Here is a 19,651-nt window from a genome sequence, read left to right on the forward strand (position 1 = left end):
GTGATAGGGAGAGGGTGACGTTTCTGAAAACGTGAATCTTACCAATAAGGATTGCTCACCTGTGCCAGCCAGACTCTTACAGACAGCAGCACAAAGACCCTTTGCATCACATGGCAGGAATATCCAGGACTCAGGAGCAGCAGAGAAACAGCCCATCCTAGAAGGCTACACAAGAGAGTCTGTCCGGGAAGGTTGAGCTGAGAGGAACAGTCAGAATCTGTCTGGGAGTAGAGAACTAGGCTGAAAGGAAATGCATGGAGGCTTGGAAGAAGCAGCTACCTGGGACCCCCAAAGTGTTGGTATATCCACACCTCATTTAGCATTAATCAGCCCCTGCAGAGACGGTGCCAGTATGTCATACAATCTGGATTCTAATTTCCTACACAGTCTCCTACATGTAATAACAAGCATGCATATTTACACAGCCTTGGTAGGTGTAGAGGAGGAGTAAATGAGAGCTGCTACTTACTAGAAAGTTGTACTGTCACTTTAATTTTCCCTGCTCATCCCATTAAGGCAGTCCAGGAACTAGTTGTCAGCTAATCAGATTATTGCTAGATGTTATCAAGATGGCTATAATTAGCCAGAAAATCCCCTTTGTTTGCAGGTTTGGGATATGGAGGGGGAAGGGGAATATTTCATGGGAGAGAGTTGGTCTGGAAACTCTTCAGATCCTAATGATTCGCTCATATCTAGCGGTTACAGCATGTGGCATTTCTCTAACAAAGAATACCTCTAATCTTCACTCTTTGGGGGTATGTTGGGAACTCTGGCTAACATCTTTGAAAGGCACAGCCCACTTGATGTGTAGGAGAAGAGAAGGATCTGATATAGCCTCTGTTCTGCCCCCACATTATAAAGGTTTCTCAAGTTCCTTTTCATCCCTTGTGGCTCTTTTTTTCCCTACCAGTTTGGATTCTTGTCAAAGAATTTAGCAGAGGTTAAAAAGTGAGGTTTACACGTAAACGGGACTCTCTGCATACTACCGATGGGCCTGGAACAAAACCCTGATTCCAAATACCCTGAACTTGAGGTTAGTTTGGATTCTCAGCTGGCCTGCATGTGTGTGTCTCTCTCTGTCTTTTTTCCCTCTCTCTCTATAGATAAAAAAACAGACACAAACCGTACATTAAAAGAACACTATTGAGGTTACAAAATTAGACACTCGGAAGTTAGGAGATACCAAAATTAAAGTTTCTGTGCAAGCTTAACTCAACCCCCTTGTGCATATGCATTGTGATATACACTTTCATTACATGGTCACATACTAGTTCTTCCACAGGAACCCCACCTACATCCCCACTAGCTCCAAAGCCTCATCTCCCTTCCTGGGCTCCTCATCCAATCTCAATGGCCCTCTCCAGGCTCTGTGGCCTACTTTCTTTGCCCAGCCAGTCCCAGTTCTCTATCTGCAGCCCAGCTCCTCCTCAGATTCGTTTCCCCTCCCCTGTCACATCCTTCACATCATCCCCCTGGTTCTCAGTCCCAGTCCGTCCCTGTCTCCCCCAGCGCCTCATCCAGTCTTGGTCCATCCCCATGAATACCTACTGGCTCCCAGTCCCCCACAACCTATTTCTCTTCCCAGCTCCTAGTCCTAGACTCCTTGCTCACCCAGGCACAGGCTATTCATCCACCATAACTTTCAGTCCCAGTTTTCCTCTGCTCCCTGCCAGTCTTTTTTCCAGTTTCTGCTCCCCATCTCCCTCACCCCAAGTTCCTTGTCCCAACTTACTCCCCACCACGCCACCAAGAGCCAGTTCTTGACCCATCTCCATTTGACTCAGGTAACTTCCTACTCCATAAATCCTGGGTCAGGAGGATGTCACTGAGAGCACAGGAGACAGTCTCCCTGCTCTCAGTTCTGGTGCCTGGACCCAACATGAGCAATAGTCCAGAGGAGCAATTGCAGGGAAAGTCATGCTTAACCTCAGGCTGGAGCATGTCCAGCATGGACAGAATTTTCAAGGACTGTAGCAACTAAAATCTAAGACGTTTGTACTCAGTGTGTATGAAGCATGCATTTTCAAAGGTTTAGAATTGGTCCAAATTTGGGATTTTCACAGGGATGGCAAAGGCACATCCTTGAAACAACCCCTTCCCCCTTGACAAATATCAGATCCTACCCCAAAGCATGGGGGTACTAGTGCTTTTCAAAAAAAAAAAAAAGTCATCAAAATGTTTTAATGAGGGCAAAACCGTTATTTTCCCTGGGCTTGTTCTCTGGAATAGATGAACCATTATGGCTGGGGGGGAGAAAAAATCAGCCTGAGGCGAACACCCAGTATGGAAAAATTCATCTGAAACTGTTAAAGTTTGGCAAAGTTATAAGCAACTGAAAACAAAAATCTTATAATGGAAGTGCCTGGCAACATTAATAATAGGCGGTGTGTTACCAGCCCTGCCTATAATAATGGACTGTTCTGAAACCACAGACCCAAACACCCCTGAAATGTGTGAAATATAAATGTGTAACTCAAGACATTCTCTCTGGCAAAGCATTTTTTAATCCTATTGGGAGAGCAGCGAGTGGAATCTCTGATCATAACAAACTCAATGCACGACACCTGAGGAACATGCCAGGTGCACTGGTCCAGAGGGATAGGGATATACGAATCTGGTTTCCATAGTAATTTGGATAGATCTTAGGCCTGGTCTGCAGTGCAATTTTAGACATTGGTATAAATTGTGTCTATACTAGAGGTTTTCTCTGGTGCAGCTACACCAGTGGCAAAAATCCCAGCATAGTCAAGACCTTAAACATCTTTACCAAAACCCAAATACCCTTATTTTAGATTTCATTACAAACCCCTAACTCAGCCCAGATTTACCCCAAAATTCACAAAATTTTGGGTTAAGCAGGGTTGTTTTAGTGAACTGGCTGCTGGGGAGATTTCTATTGAAAAACATGAAACAGGGCAGTTTCAGATGCGCTTTGCTTTGAATTTTTGGGGTTCCTCAAAATGAGACTCCAGGGCCTTAACTACTCTAGCCATGTTTCCTTTAAACTTCCCACCATTGCCAACAGGGGCCAACAATGGTGCAAGCTGTAGATTTGGGGTGTTTAATCCTACGCTGTGCAGAATTAGGCAATTGAACCAAAGTGGCCACGTTCCACACATCTCTACTTAGACAGTAACATTCAGTTGCAAAGTTAGGTGGGCAGGGACCTCCCTCAGAGCTTTTGCTAGTGAGAATACCTCGCCCTCCTGTAGTACATTTCACTGCATGATCTCAAAGCACTTTATAGAACACAGGTGCCAACTTTTCATTATGCCAGGGGTGTTCAACCCCTGGCTCTGCCCCAGTCCCTGCCCCACGCCACCCCTTCCCTCAGTGCCACACCCCCGCCCTGCTTCTTCCTGCCCCTGCTCCACCCCTGCCCCGTTCCATCCCCTCCCCTGAGTGCACTGCATCCTCGCTCCTCCCCCCAGCCTCCTGCATGCCACGAAACAGGGTTGGGAGGGAGAGGGAGGCGCTGATCGGCGGGTGGGAGGCACTGTGGGGAGGTGGTGGCACTGATGGGGGGGCTGCCGGTGGGTGCTCAGCAGCCCCCATTTTTTCCCTGTGGGTGCTTCAGCCCCAGAGCACCCACAGAGTCGGTGCCTATAGACAATAACATAGTGGCTTTTGGTACCCCCACTATAACAATAGCTCCAGCATCTCTGCTGTGAGGAGTGTAATTTTATAGATGAGTAAAACAGAAGCAAAGAGGTTATGTTTCCCAAGTTCACATAGTCACTAGCAGAGCTGAGACTAGAACTCAGGCAGCATATGCTAACCGTTAGACAACACTGCCACTGGAAAAGATTCCCTACATGCCAAGTTGGAAAGAAAAGTGCTTCTTCAAGAATGGCGCATTCTTCCAAGCATTTAAGACTTATTGTAAAGGTTGTTGTGTAGGGCAGCACCAGTTTGATATCAAGGGAGAGGAAGGAAGGTCTGTATAAACCACAGTCTCATTTGGTCTCCTCCAGAACAGCCTGTACCTGAAAGGCCTCATTGGAGACCTATTCCACAGAGAGCCAGGGTGATGAAATGTTTGATACCGTAAACAAACATTGCCAGCCATAGACAGACAAGTCTATTTAGGAATAACAACTTTTTAAAAACAATTCTTCCCTGACCGACATAGGAAGAAAGGTTTAAAAAGATGTATTATTAACAGCTTCAAGATTGACATTATAAAGTAATCATATCCACAGTCATCTCTAATCTCTTATACTATGGAGAAAGGAGATAGTTCTCAATGAAGCAAAGTGAGTATAAGAATACGTGCTGCTAACTATTTGTAAGGGACACTCCCTTAAGAAATATAGTTAGAAAAGTGACTGTCAGAATGGCCCCTTCTCATTCACCATAGCTATTTCCTGCACTTCCCAGTCAAATCTGCTCACGTTGCTGAGACAAACGAGTGTCCATTATGTTAGCCCCACAGAACCAACTCCACTATGTCTCGTGCATCAGCAAAACCAGCAGCAGCTAAATTATGTTTGCAGAATCTTTATTGCTAATGTCACAAGAAGGAGCCCAGCTGGATTTTCAGAACACAGGTTGAGTTTGTGGAACTGCCAGTTTAAAAAAAGTCATCAATGGAGCAAGTTTGGCTATAGATTATCTCAAATATTCCGAGTAAGTGTGTCATTTTTACAGAAACACTTCTATTACTATAACTGGAGAGATCAAGGAGTGAAAGAATTGGGGAGACTAAACCCCCACTCCCCTTCCACTCCAAGAGCTGGTCCCTCCAGAACAGGATAGGGCATGTTGGATGGGCAGCATGTGGGAAGCTACTCCCAGTGCTGTATCTGTTCAGTGGATAAATAGAGGACTCCAGTCTCCAGGGCTGTGAAGCCAGCACTAAATTCACACAACCATTTTTATAAGAAGCTTTAAAAAAGAAAGAAAAAAAAAAGGCACATTCATTTCAAGCTCCATTAGAAACACAGCAAGAAAATCAATGTTGGACAAATAGGAAAGGACAAAACTGGATCCGGAAATGCCTTTGAGCTTTGAGAAATAAATTTACTACTCAAATAGTCAGTGAGTAGGTGCTTTGAAATACACTATGTTCTTCTCTACTGACAGCAACTGTCTGTGAGGAACACATGATTAGGAGTTTCTGCTTAGAGCCATGAGGCTCTACCAGAATATGGTGTTTAAATCAAAACTAACATACACAGGTGGTCAATGTTCCTGCCAGGTTTTTTCTGCATGTAGAATCAATGACAGCCAGAGCGGACATTTAAAACCTATGAATGCAGTCTCCGAAGGAAAGGGGGAGACCCAGAGCTCCCTTTCTCACTCCCCCAAGGACAGAAGCAGTAGCGGTGGCTGGGGAAGTGGTAGCCTTCGGACTCCTCCCCCCAAGATTGGCAGACAACAGTGGAATGGTTCAGGAAGGATGAGCCCTGGAGTTCCCTCATAGAGTCATGCTGATGGACGTTTTTTGATCAATAAGGTTTCAGTGAAATTGAAAACTCTCAATTGTTCACAGGAAAAATGTTGGTTTTGACTTAGTTTTCCAAATTTTTGGTGGGGAAGATTCACAACAAAATGTTTGATTAAAAATCAACATTTTAAAATGTTGGCATTTTTTCATTAAGAGATTTATGGGGATTTTTTTTTGTCCTGAGGAAGTTTTAAACTGTTCAGTTTTTCATCCTGTTTCAGGAGGAACCCAAATGTTGAAATACTGGAATTTCCCATGGGATGGAAATTCTGTTTGCTGAACAGTGCTCGTTCCTTTCCCTTACCCACACTACAGGTGACACCAGGGACAACATAGGAAGGTGGAGCTCTGGAGCCTCTTTCATCCTCCTGTGCTGGCTGGGGAAAAGAAGAGCGCTGAAGCTTCTTCCACTATAGAGAGTGAGCTCAACACAGCCAGGGAGGGGAGAGGGAGCTCTAGAGCCCCATCTCGAGTTGAACAGGAGGTGGGGCCATCTCTTCCAGCTGAGCAGCCAGTCTTCATTGTCCATGCCTGGTGCCTGCCAGCAGGGCACACAACAATGCAAGCCTCCAGTTTAGGGCAAGTAGTGTTGATGGTTAGAGTCAGAGACTGCTCCTGGTTCTATTCCCAGCTGTCTACTGATTCACCCTGATCCTGGCATGTCCTGTATCATCTCTGTGCCTCATTTTGCCCATTGGTTAAGATGGGTATTAAACATTCCCATGCCTGGTAGGAGTTTATATTTATGAATATGAAGCTTAATTGGCTAACGGGCCCAATCATACAATCCTTATTTATTCAGTAAGCAATCAGTGGGACTTTTGGCACGATGAAAGGCTGCAGGATCAGCTCCACTGTTTGGGCTTTCAGATCTTCAGTTGAAAGGTGCCACCACAGGGATCAGTTCAAAGATTTCCGTGCCATTAGCTTTACTGCCTGACTTCTAATCCACTGGATAAGAGGCAGTTAAAGGTCACTGTCAAACATCATATTTATAAAATAGAGTTCTTTCTTGTATGTTTGATAACCTTGGATTATTGAAACTGTAAAACAATTGAATCTAGTTTATTTTTTTTACTTTTATGAGGCGGGGTAATCATTTTTTGTCCTTTTTATGCTTGGAGACTGTGTTCCTTTCTGTTTACAGTCAGCCTCACTTCTTGTTTCTCAGCCACTGGCATAAAGCTATTGGACTTGGGGTTCCAACTCTGTAGGGGGAGGGGTTTAAATCCCTGCTCCCCTTGCAAAAACAAATAACCTATCCTTACTGAAATTCCAAAAATAAAACTTTTGTATTCAGTTTGAGAAGCTGGATTTGGTGTTTAAACTATTTGACTGCATGCCTTTTGGAGCCATACCTCTAGCTCAACCTTTATCTTCCTCCCACTGACTGTGGGGAGGTGAAGGAATAAAAGTCTAACAGCCCCTGTTCATTTCTCTCTCCCTGTTCTCATGTCCTGCAGCATGTCTGCTCCAGGCTGAGCTGGTGAATTATGAGCGAGTCAAGGAGTATTGCCTCAAAGTGCTTAAGAAGGAAGGAGAGAACTTCAAGGCTCTCTATCGATCAGGCGTAGCATTCTACCACCTCGGTGACTTCAACAAGGCACTGGACTACTTGAAAGAAGCAAGGTCTCGACAGCCAGCAGGTACTGGTAGCCACAAGATTTTCACACTGACAGCCTTTACTCTTCCTTTCATGGAACCAAATCCATCTCTGGTTTAACTGCATTAATTTCACCAGGAATGAATATGTCCTACTGTGTCTAGTTCTATTTCCTTTCAAGAATTCATTAGTAGCACAGCAGCTTTGCAGGGACATTGTCTGAAGGTATTAGCTTTTCAGCAGAGCCTGGAAGATGGTGGTATTGCAGGGATGCTACCATTGTAAAGGAGATTTCCAACCTCTTTTTACAGAAGAAGAAGAAGAAGGGAACTGTGTGGAGATGTGTGTATCTCCACACTGCCTTCCCTGCCTCAGTCCCAGGGATTCCTGTATCTCTGAAAATGACCATCAGGAGAACACACCTGCATCTTCTCCAAAGGAAAATTAGGAGACCATTTGGAGTTGCTTACATCCACACCTTCCATCATCTCAGTGGAGGCAGGTCTCTCTCTGTGCCCCACTAGACAGGCACCTTCCTCTCCCCCAATCACCAGTCCATGTTCTTTAACTTTTACCATGGAATCAATTAGGTTCCTGTTCCGGAACCCACCACCTATTTGCCCAGTAACAACAACCTTTCATTTTGTGCCAGCACGATGGTTGCATATTTAAACCGGCCTGTAAGATTTCTTGGCCCTTGTAGTAACGGACTCCAAATCAGAGGGCAGTAGTGTAACTATTGTGTTTACATTTTCCAAACAAAAGTAACGGGCTCTTGAGCACATGCCCAGGACTGTTGGCTTTAGTAACACAGGGCAGCTTTGTCCTTCGGGCTCTATTATTCATGACTTCCTGGTGCCAGCTTTGACTGCCCTTTGACATATATATTTGAAGAGTTTATGTCATGTCTCCACGTAGGCATAGAGATTAAACCCACTGAAGTGTATTTTTTTAAAAGCAGTTCTGTGAAAATAAGGGAAAAGTTATAAGGATCCAAGGAAAACGTAATGGAAATAGATGCCATACACAAACATAAGCCCAGAGTGATTTCTCCAGCACGAGGGTGGAAAGGGAGTTGGTCTGGGCCCCGAGTCCTGGCAGAATGCTGCAGCTAGTGCTCCCTGAGCAGAAGGTGGAGCAGGGAGGCTGGCTCACACAGCTGCCGGTGCTTGATGCCCCAAAGGAGTTGTGTCCAGCTGGAGTCAGGACATGGAGGAAAAGGCAAGCATGAGTGTACACTTAAAAAATAAAATAATAATAATAATAGGTGTAGTGAGTGCTGGAATCGGCATTCTGTTTCCATCTGCCATGTATGGACAGAATGCCTCAAGCCTTTGGTCAGTACAGCTGTGCACGCTCCCCTTGCTTAGTTAATGTGCTTAAAGGCACAGTTTACCCCATCTAATCTATAGTTTTTACCTCCTGCTTTCAGTTCCAGCCAGAGCCAGGAAATGCAAAGCCTCATCCAAAAAAAAAAAAAAAAAAAAAGAGGGGGGGTGGGGGTCAAATAAAAAGCTATCCTGCTCTTTTTAAGGTTCAAAGTAGTTTCAAATTTCAGTCAAAGTTTCCAGTCTGTCCTTATATTATCTGAATCGGTTTTCCCCTAGTTTTACTGCATGCTTTTCTGCTGTTTATTCCCTGCAATATTACATGGTCTGGTTGCGCTCATCTCTTTATAAGATAAATACTTAAGTATTCAACAGCAATAGCCTCAAGCACCACAGCAGGCTACAATGATACTTAGGGGGTGGCCCAAACTGCCTTTAATTCAGGGGAAGGACAGCTCTGGACCTGCACTCTGCAGCCTGGATCCCTCTCTAGTATTATTTACAATTACTATGACATTTCAGGTCATTTTTCTGTTTTATTTATGGCTGTTTATTGAAAGTTGGGGGATATAGTAGGGGAAAGGGAAGTAATTCAGAGTGTACGTAGAAAGGAAGGAGGATAGGGTTGTTAAAGCACAGTAATGGGAGTCAGATGACTTCAGTGCTAATCCTGGCTCTGCCACAGTCTCACTGTATGCTCTTGGATAAGTCACTTAACGTCTGTTGTCCGAGTTCCCCCCCCCCCGTGAAATGGAGATAAGCACTCTTCCCTACCTCTGAAGGGTCAGTTCATTAGTGGTTGTAAAGCACTTTGAGTATTAGTATGATCTTGTTTTGTGCAATATCTCTCTCTAATAAGGGGTGAGTTAGAGATCAATCACTGGAAAACTACTCTGTCTGACAGAGGGAATTTTTAAATGGCAAGCAGGAATTCACTCACACAGGGCTTCCCTGTTCTAAAGGCTTGTCAGTACAGCAAATCCCTTAAGGCTATTTATTCCCCATCAAAGGTTAGCAGAGCTGGGATTGGCCTTTTCTCTACCCTCCCCCCTCAATCACAAACAGAGCTGAAAGGAATAAAATAGAATTGTGTAACTCCCCTCATTAGAGGAGACAATTTGGAAAGGGGAGTCAATTTTTACATAATTAAAGTAATCTGCAGCTTTCCATAAACTCTGTGATCAGAAGCTGATAAAAGCACATAGCAGAGTTGAAAGTGGTTTGAACTTTGAAGCAACCAAATATCGGTTTTACTTACGAGCCTCTTTGTTTTCAGAGAAGCCTTGGCTCACCATATATGTTGTTCCACCTTTTCCTATCCATCGCTCTTTCTAGTCACAGCATATAGAAATTGGGAGTAAAGAAGGAACTTGAGTTGACCTTCTGGTCACACAGAATGCCAACAATTAGGCTACATGGACCCAGCCCCTTCTATTTATTTCATAGCAGGGAAATACAAAGATTGGGAATAAAACCCAGTTTTCCAACAGAGTAGAGTAGCACTCTAGCCACAGAGTCTGCCTTCTGTGTACTTCTATCTGTGTGATCTAGGAGGACTGGGAATCAAAACAGGTCACAGTCATGATACCACAGACCATTAACCACTAGGCTCTATCTAGTCACTAATCCAAAACCACAAGAAAAGCAATAGACTTTCCGTTAGAGGGTATCTTTATATACTAGCATGAGCACAGTCCTGAGAATCAAGAAGTCTGGGTTCTATATCCAGCTCTGCTAATAACTTGCTGTAAGACTTTGGCCAAGGCACTTGAGTTCTCTGCGTCTAAGGTTTTGCCACCTGTAAAGTGATCATTCCCTCCCTCACGAGGCTTAATTCATTAGTGTTTATACAATGCATTGAAGTGTTCCAAAACAAGGAGGTAAAATGTGCAGAGAATTATTAGTTAGTAACAAAGGAAAGGCAGAGAGAGAGGGTTCTGTTTGCTCTGTAACCAACTGCTGTGTATATTTTTCTCTGACAAAAGTGTGAGCTTGAGAGACGATGTCATGACTTGCCTGGGAGAGTTCTAGGTAACCTTCAGTAAGAATGTCTCCTGCCACATACCTTGCTACATCCTGTTCTGCCCCTGGCTCCTGAGGTATAGGAGAAAGCATTTGAGAAATTTTCCATGTGGGTGAATTTGTGCCATGAGTCACTGGCTCCCTTACCCATCAAGCTGGAGGGAGATGTGGCCTCTCATTGCCCAATCATGCACTGAACACTGCCTCTTTCCCTCAATCAGGCATCCAGCTGGTCCCTACGAGCCTGGGCAGGTCTGATTTCCTAGCATGCTTATTCAATTATCACTTATCACCTTCACTGGGCAGACATTCAAGGTGCAAGATGTGTGCAAAAGGGAGGCTCAAACAGGTTGTAAACCATCAGCTCCTGGAGTAGCATAGGATATGGATATTTGAATGAGGGTGCAGGGGACAAAGAGGGTGTTTGAGCTGGTATTGTCCTCCCCATTCTATTTGGGGTCACATACGTTGCACATTCTCACTGCTTTTGTTTTTTAGAAAGATGAGTCAAATCTGCAACATTCAGATCCAGACCCTCATCGGAATTTCCCAGTGTCTAGGGCTTTTAGGTTCCAGGGTTTTAGTTCAGGACCTAAAGAGAGTGTGAAATATTCTGAATTAGCAGCCCAGGACATGGAAGTGTTTTATCCACAGAACAGATATAATGCAGACAGCTTCCTCATGCTGCCCTCTGAATGTACCTTAGACCTGACCTGCATAAGGTGAGGAAATAGTTTAGTCTCCATGACCACTTGATCAAAGCTGCCAGACCTTGCAGCTGAAGATAACTCTTGAAAGGGGGAACGCATCCTACCTGGGAGAGCTTGAGAACCTCCCAGTGGTGCTCAGGTGCTGCCTCCTACTCAATAGGAGCTCCTTGGGGTATCTGGATGTGTCTTGCTTATCTCAACAGGCCTGGCTGGGGCATATCACCATTTTCCCCTCCCCATTTTTACAGGAAACCTGCCATCCACAATTTCCTCAGTGCACACAACAAACCCACCCACCAGTGTTGGACATGTTACCTGTTCCTCTTTTCTCCCTTTGCAGGTTCCACCCCCAGCTGGTGTAGTAGAGCAGGTCTGGGCAGGTCATGAGGAGCTGAGGGGAGAGGAAGTTGCACACTGAATCTTGGGTCTGGCACACAGTAGCCTAATTGACTGATTTCACAGGGCCTCAAATTTACTTAAACTGGCCTTGGTTGGCCTTATAAGGGAGACTGGCAGCAAGGAGCCATTTCTGAATGACAATATCAATGAAAATTGTCTCTTTTTGCATTCTTATTTCTCAGCCAACTTTGTCCTTGGTTGCTGTGTAGGTGAAAACATCCTCCCTCTCCTTCCACTAAGCCAGAGGAACATTTAGGGGGCGTAGCTGGGACCCAGGCCAGCCTCCACGGGGGGCAAGGAGGAAGCGCTACTCAGCTCCGCTCCTGGCCCCAGCGCCTGGCCCCGCACATGGGGCCCTGGCTGCTGACTCTGTGCCCAGAGCTGCGCGCTGGTCGCCCTGGCTGCCAGCTCCATGCCTGCTGGCCTTGGTTCCTGGCCGATGCTCCGCTCCTGGCCCCATCCCTGCCCCTAGCTGTTGCCCCAGCCTCAGCCCACTTACCCCTGCTCCTGGCTCTGGGAGGTGCGGACAGGACTAACGGGGGGCTGGGGCACAAGGTAAAAAGTTTGAGGACCACTGTACTAAGCAAAGGCTATCTGGCTACAGGGCTGTTGGGCATCACTGAGGCAAGTACTTCAAGGGGATTCAAGGAAGAATTAGATACATATGAACCGGAATAGTGTGTGCATTGAAACCATCTAGAGATAAGTAATCGCACAGGATAGCATTCCTCATGCTTCCGAGCAAGCAGATCCTCTCACAGCTGGGGTCAGGGATTAGAAACCACACACATTATACATGCTGTAGCAGTGCACAATTATCCAGGAAATAGGCTTTCAATTTCTCACCTATACCGCACTGTAGACTCACACAGCACTCTGCAAATGGAGAACAGGACACATTCCTTGCCCCCAAGAACTTACTGTCCAAAACAGACACGGCAGCAGAAAGAACAATAGTGCAAGTGTGGGGACTATTTCAGGGGAGAAGCTAGGAAGGATTCTCAGAAGTGGGTTTGAAGGAGAAGAGAGAGGTAACTTGGTCAGCCAAAAGAGGGATACTTTCTAGGCGTAGTGGCAGCCTGGCAGAAAGTGGACAACCAGAAGCTGGAGATAAATTGAACATGGGAGTTGAAAGAAGTAAGAGAAGAGATGTAGGTGGGGCAAGAATGTATAGAGCTGTGTAAATGAAGATGAGGAACCTGAATATGACGGATTGAGAGACAGGAAGCCCATAGAAAGAACTCTATCAGAAAGCAATAGGAGATGATGACTTTAGGGTATTGGCTAGAATGGACTGGGAGAAGGCAGGTGGGAGAGGAGAAGGTTACAATAGTCAGAGCAAGAGTTCACCGAGGTCTGGACAAAGATTTTAAGAGCGGGGATAGTGAGCAAAGAGCATATTTCTGTTCCATACAGGTGACAGGGTACTGGATCAGAGGGCCATTCTTGGGGGCGCAGTTCCTATGGCCTGGTAACTTCAGGTGCAGTATTTATAAAAAGGAGTCATGACGAACAGCAACAGGAGCGTGTGTAGCTTTTTGTAAGTTTCTCACTGGAAGTTGTAATCACAGTGGGTGCATGTGTCCTCTTTCCCTGCAGATACCAATGTCATACGCTATATCCAGCTGACGGAGATGAAGCTTAGCAGATGTTCCCAGAGGGAGAAAGAAGCCTTGTAAAAAGGAACCTGCTTCAGTGACCAGGGGGACATTTCCTTCCCAGATGCTCATTTGGGTAGATCTTTCCATTTGCTTCACCCTGTCCCCATCGCTCCATCCTCCCTCCGGCGCTCTTAATTTAATCCCAGTTTTAGAAGAGACTCGCACTCTGGGTTTGGCTGCTTGGCAGCACAGTGATCATAACCCAGTCCCCTCAGTGGGAGAGCACAGTGGCTGCAGCCTGCCTGATTCCGGGACAGTGGCAAAAGGTTGGAGGAAGTGATGAGAGGCACATCTTTAGCCTTGGGCTGACTGCTTGCTGCAATGCTGCACTGAAGAAAACATCTCTGAGGCTATGATTTACCAACCAACAAACTGGAGACAAGTATTTCCTACTGGTAGCTATCACTGGAATTCTACAGAGCCAGAAAACTAAGAGAGCTGTTGGCCACTTCAGAAGGGGAAGCAGATTCCCCTTTCACCAGTTCCCCTGTGTCTTCCTCTCCAGCTCTGTATTTTAAGGCCCTATAGGAGTTCACGCACTCCAGAACCAATGCCAATTAAAGCCAGTCTAAACATCCTTTTAATAAAAGCACAGAGCACCCTGTGATACTCCTAAACAGCAGCCCCAATGCTGGGGGAGTGGGTTCTGGGAGTGCTGTGGAACTCGGAAAGGTGTGAGGTGCACTGCACAGTATGGGGCTTAAATTGTGGAATAATTATCTGCCAATAAAAATTGTGAATGGTCAACAATTCCACACATTACTTTTAGAAGGGATTCCTGGGTTCCTAATCTCCAGAGAGGCAGCATAGTCTAGAGAAATAAGCATGGGGCTGGGAGCCAAGAACACCTACATTCTTATCTTGGCTCTGCCAAGGCCTTGCTGGGTGGCCTTGGGCAAGTCACTTTTCCTCTCTGTGCCTCTGTTTCCCCATCTGTACAATGGGGACAATAGCACTTCCCTACCTCGCAGGGGTGTTAGGGTTTATTAGTTAATGTTGTAAGTAACGTTACAGTAATATATAGTGCTAAGTATTATTAGTACACTGGATTGAGGTTGCAGTCTGTCTGGCTTGTGTTGGTGCTTCCTGTGTTCTTTCCTTTTAGAGAAATTAATGCTTGTGAAAGGTACAGGATTGACCATCCTGGATTGAAGACTTGTATCTTCACAGAACAGGTACCATCAGTCCAAACTTCCCCAAATTCCCCCTTAGATCACATCTCGGGGGTCAGCAGGATGTTCAGTCTCCATGGCCCATCAGCTTTTGGTCTTTTTGCTGAAACTGCCAACAAGGGGGTCCTTTAGTGTTGTGAACACACATCCACTGGGAAACAACCCTTCTCTCCTCCCTACAAGTGATTCCAGATGGTGCACTAAGCACCCCTCATGCAGTCATGGCTTTCACTCAGCCAGCTGCATGTGAACTGGCTGTTGTCTCCCAGCTGTCAGTATGGAAGTGAGCAGTGTACAGCACAACTGATGTGTTTGATGTGGAAAGTGGGCTCCAGTATCCCCAATCCAGTCAATGGATACATTGTATTTTCTGGGCAAAGTAGAGGGTCAGCGTAGCTAAATATCCAGAACAGCTGAAACATATCGCTCAGAAAAACGCCCACCATAACAGCACAATGGTGCCACCTTAAAGTCAGCACCCAGGATGACCGCCCTGCTTGCCCACCCCTAGGACCGGCCCTGCCTCCACTCGCCAGGGCCAGGATGTAAGCAGGTAAAGAGACTGGAGCCACTGCCACCAACATCCTAAGTCCAGGGTGAGGGTAGACTAAGGAGAGAAGATCTTTAGATGACCACGCACTGAACCTCAGTGAATATAGGGTAATAGAAAGAGAGAGCTAGAAGGCTGTCTGGCTAATGTGCTAGAAGGGTGTACAGTACTTTAGAAGACAAGGTCCCTGTCCCCAGGAGCTTATACTAAATCTTCCACAGGTCTGGGGATACTGGGGGGCAAAGGGGACAACTGCAGCCCCAAACAATCTTCAGGGGGCCCCAAATTGTCAGAAAGACCAAAATATGTACCATATCTACAGTCCTCATCCTTTAAATAAACTATTAGTTAGCAAAATACTGAGACAGTAGCCACATTTTACTTTTTTTAAACTCAAAATCTAAGCTTTCCAAAGGGTCTAACTAGCCCCTGGATGGTTGTCTGTTTTTTAAATAGGGTTCCAAAATACTCACTTGTTACTCCAATAATGGGACCCTGCAACCAGCTCTTAGTGAAACCTTTATGATACACCAGTTCATTATGCAAATGTAATATGACTGGGACAGAGATGGCAATCAGTTATTTATCCACCTATTCCACACAGTGTCCCTGCTCGACTACAGCTCACGCCCCAGAGCTTCAGAGGGTGCAGCAATCAGGAACAATCCTGCAGTGTGTGCAAGAGTGGATGAACATCCCCTCACTGTCACCTGCTAGGTGCTGCAGGGAAGCACGGAAAGCGTGTCTGTGTGGAGTGGGGCAGTGGACTTGCCAGTTTTAATTAATAAGACACCTACTTTTGGTCCCTTCTGACACACTCAAGCCCTGAACTTGAACTACTGGGGTGGGGTGTGTGCATTCACCCCTCCACACCCTCACAGCCCCAACTCTTTTGAGGTGGGTCTATTTGCAGGCAGTATATGAATACTGTAACTCAGTCACGTTACCTGGTGGGAGGCAAAGGCCAGGCAGAGGGAGGTGGAAGACAGACCATGGGCCAAGCTATCTGGGGGAAGGAGTAGGACCAGAGAATGAGGTCTAAGCTGGTGATGGGGAACAAATGAAGATGTAAGTTTGTGGACTTGGACAGAACAAGAGCTAAGCCGGAAAGAGACCAGAGGGTCTAGCCAGATTATTTGTAGCAAAATAAGACCCAGTTTAATTGGCAGGATACACAGCAGGGGAAAAGGACAATGAGATTAGAGGTGACTTTCCAGCTGTGGGGGCAGGAGAGACTTCCTCCCTTTGTCACAGAAACATTTTTAAGTATGTGAGAGAATATATGAACACAAACAGGCTGCAGAATTTTTCCGAACACATGTGGACCATTACAATTGAGGAGAGGGGCACAGGAGTGGAACAATCCTTCACTTACATCAAAAATAAGAGGTTGCTGCTTTTCAGAAGAGACATAAAGTTGAGGTCGTGGCCACTTGTGCTCATAGAAGATCTTGATGACTCTTTCATTAGTCTGAGGGCATTAACCCCCAAGTCTTGACCAAATTCCAAGTAGAGCACTTATATGCTAACCCCTTGGAATTTCCCCACCTGTTCCAGTTGTATACAATGTGCTTCAGATCCTCTCTTAAACTGTAATATAGTGTCACTGTACAGTATTAGACAGCTGAGCCATTCCACCCTAGAGGTGGCTGCATTTTGGTGGTGGGTAAAGTGACATACCAAGAGGCTATGTATTGTTCCACATTTAAGATTTCAGTTCAGTCTGTTGGTTGTTCCCTTTTCTTTGGGCTCACAGCAATCTTTCATGGAAGTCGCTGATCACATGGCCCTTCTGCCTCTTCCCTCACCTGCCTCTATACACACACACGCTTACTGAATTCCTGTGTGTAACTTCATACTTAGTGCTGTGATTTGAAAGATTGGGAGGGCTATTTCCACTAACAGGAGGTGTTGTGGGAGGGCGGAGAGTGGCCCCATGTGGGATGCTTCGGGTGGTGCTCCCTGTCATCAAAAGCCCATCCATTGCTTCAGAGTTCATTAGCAAAGCTATTAATATCATCACAGGCTTAATGTTGAGGCTCTATGAGGCTCATGTTTGTGTCACTGCAACCAACGTTAGAGCCGAAAGAAATGCCCGTTTGGATTCTCTTAGGGTTCCTAGGTTTCTAAATGCTCTGGGTTATGTAAGGTCTGGCACATTAGGTTCTGCAGGCTTGTCCTTACCTGGGTGATGGTGGTGAAAAGAGAGGTCACCTTCCTGTCTGCATGAATCCCTGAAAATCTGCAACTTAGGCCAGGTGAATTCATAGCGGCTTGATAAGAATATAGTACCCAGTCATCAAGCACAGTGGGGCCACTCAGGACTCTGTAGAGAAAGTGGGGAAAGACCTCAGAACCAAAACGCTTCCAGAACCAGAGGCTCTTGTCACTTGAGCTAAAAGAGACTCTTCTTCAGCTGTTGCAGTAATGGGCCCACCCAGCTGAGTATTTCAGATTCAGTCCAACTGTAGGCAGTGGTACATACAAACATCCTTTCATTACAGTGATGGTTGTGGGGAGAGGATTCCTTTGGTGTGGAAGCAAGATACAACTGTGCACCAACAAGGAAATTAATTGGTTGGCCTAGTTTGTCTTATCCTCACTCTTGGCTGCCTGCATTCCCTGGCTTAGGGAAAAATTGTGCCCTGCATTGCACAGGTGAGCTGGGGGGGAAAGAGTATAGCAAACTGATTCCCTTCCTCACCCCACCAGCGCCTTGCACAACTGCATGGGAACAGAGACTGATACACTGAACACTCCCAAGCATTGATTGCTAGACTGGGGACCCAGCTAACAGGCTTGCTGGTCTTCCACAGACTGGAGCAAAGAAGCAGGGCCTCCAGATTCCCTCCGTCCATACAGCAATGAGTAGCAGGCAGTAGGGCTATGGAGCAGTGCTCACTGCAGAGTGCCTTGCCTCAGGACCCCTCTGCCATGCTAGCAGGATGTTTACTGGAGCTAAAGCCAGGCTCCTACAGCTCTGCTACCCTTGTCCCCTGAGCATGCCTTTGGTGAGTTGGGGCAGGATCTTGCCCCTACCTAGCAAAGGGCTCTAAGGAAGAGAGCTCCAGTCCACGCTCAGAGGCTAGTGCGAGGCTGCATGTTTTCCATGCAGCAAAGTGGCTCTGCTGAATGCAGGTTAGAAGGGAACAAAGAAAAGTACCAGGTGGCTGCCTGTTCGATGTGCTGTAGCCTAGGGAGTGAGGGTGCATTACAGGAAGGGAAGACTTCATAGGAACTATTCCCAGCATTCCTTGTTCCCTGGGCATCAGCCAAGCTTTACAGATGGTAGCAACTCTGCAATAACCAGAATTATCCAATAAGCCTGCTGCTTCCCCCCTGCCCCTACTGATTCTCACTAGTTTCCTGAGTCTGCCTGGGAAGGGCTGAATCTTGGCCAGCTACCCAGCCCTTCTGACAACCGCTATAGGTGGGGAAATGGAGCGTACCATTGGAGCGGCACAGGGTATTTTGGGAGGCAGAGTGTGATACTTGAATTGGAACTTGTCCAGGATATTGGGCTTAGCAACCATCCTCATGTGAAAAGTACCAATGGATCTTCAATGACCACAAGTGGCCAGGACCTTGGTTTTATATCTCATTTGAAACACAGTGCCCCCGGCAGCTCAGTGCCCCCCTAGCATCATGTTCGTGCACTGGTGCAGGACTGACTCAGAGGGAAGAGTGAATCACCAGTGTCACTCCCTGTATTCTCCTTGGGAGCTGAGTGAGGCCAAATATATTGCCTTGTGTCTTGTCAGCTCCACTATTCACAATCACGCCTCATGACAAGTTGGCTGTTACTCATGTTAGACCCAAATTTACCTCAGGCCATGCAGACTGGTATTTAGTACTGTGAAATTTCAACATCAGAAATGCAAAATCTGGACACAGAGATCATAGAAAACTTCATACACATCTGAAGGATTCTGTCAAGATAAAACTCCTATAGTTAATAAACCTGATCTAGGTTATGATTACCATAAACTGGAATTAAAATGGAAACCACTTTAACTGGCTGTTCTGTTTCATCATTTATGGCAGTGTTCCCCACCTTGTGTGTGCGCGTGCACCAAACAATTCCATGAGGATGCAGGGGTGAGAAGAAGGGGAGTGGGAGGCCCATCCTCTACAGCCGCAGGTAAAGCAGCAGGTGACTGTTTGACTGCCTCCTGTCATCTCTCCCGGCTCCTGAAGGGGTCCCCAATGCAGCTGACCCTCAGGAAGCATCCTGCTGAGCCAGGCATCTTTCTGCCCCTGCAGCAGAGAGCCCCCATACTCCCACTCAGCTGTGAAACCACAGGCAAACTGGTCTCACAAGCTGCAGTTGGATGCACCACCTGGAGCAGCTGTATGGCGAGTAGGGAGGAAGAGCTTCCAGCCGGGAGGGAGAAAAACAAGAAAGACCAAGCACGAATCCAATAAAACTGACCATGGGGAGAAGAGGAAAAGAAAACAGACAGAAAAGGCCAGGAGAGAGAGAGAGAGAGAAAGTGCAAAATAAGGGAAGTGACAACTATAGGTATTGGGGGGTGAGGCAGGAGGATCGGCTGCAGAGTGGGATCAACCATCTGCCAATTCCTTGTCAGGGGAGGCTCAAACAAAAAAAAAAGGGGTTGGTAATTAATTGATTTACGCTGTTTGTTTATTTTTTACCTTTCACTCAGCTTGGACAGTGAAACTAGCCTGGTCAGTTCGCTTTGTATTTATGGCCAATTTCAGTTTTCATGCATTAGTCAGTGCTCTAGTGCCTGAGT

General features: G+C 46.2%; 1 protein-coding gene across 1 annotated transcript in view; it reads left to right on the plus strand.

Annotated features, from left to right (window-relative positions):
* TTC9 (tetratricopeptide repeat domain 9) overlaps positions 1–18,908 on the plus strand; it is a 39,216-nt gene extending 20,308 nt beyond the window's left edge. Inside the window, exons 2-3 of the mRNA XM_084632374.1 lie at positions 6,913–7,095; positions 13,111–18,908. Coding sequence (XP_084488500.1) covers positions 6,913–7,095; positions 13,111–13,190 — 263 coding nt within the window. The 3' untranslated portion in view covers positions 13,191–18,908. The remainder of the gene's footprint in view (positions 1–6,912; positions 7,096–13,110) is intronic.
* Positions 18,909–19,651: the final 743 nt, after the last annotated feature.

Source organism: Lepidochelys olivacea (assembly GCF_965140295.1).
Source record: "Lepidochelys olivacea isolate rLepOli2 genome assembly, chromosome: 6".
Taxonomy (NCBI): domain Eukaryota; kingdom Metazoa; phylum Chordata; order Testudines; family Cheloniidae; genus Lepidochelys; species Lepidochelys olivacea.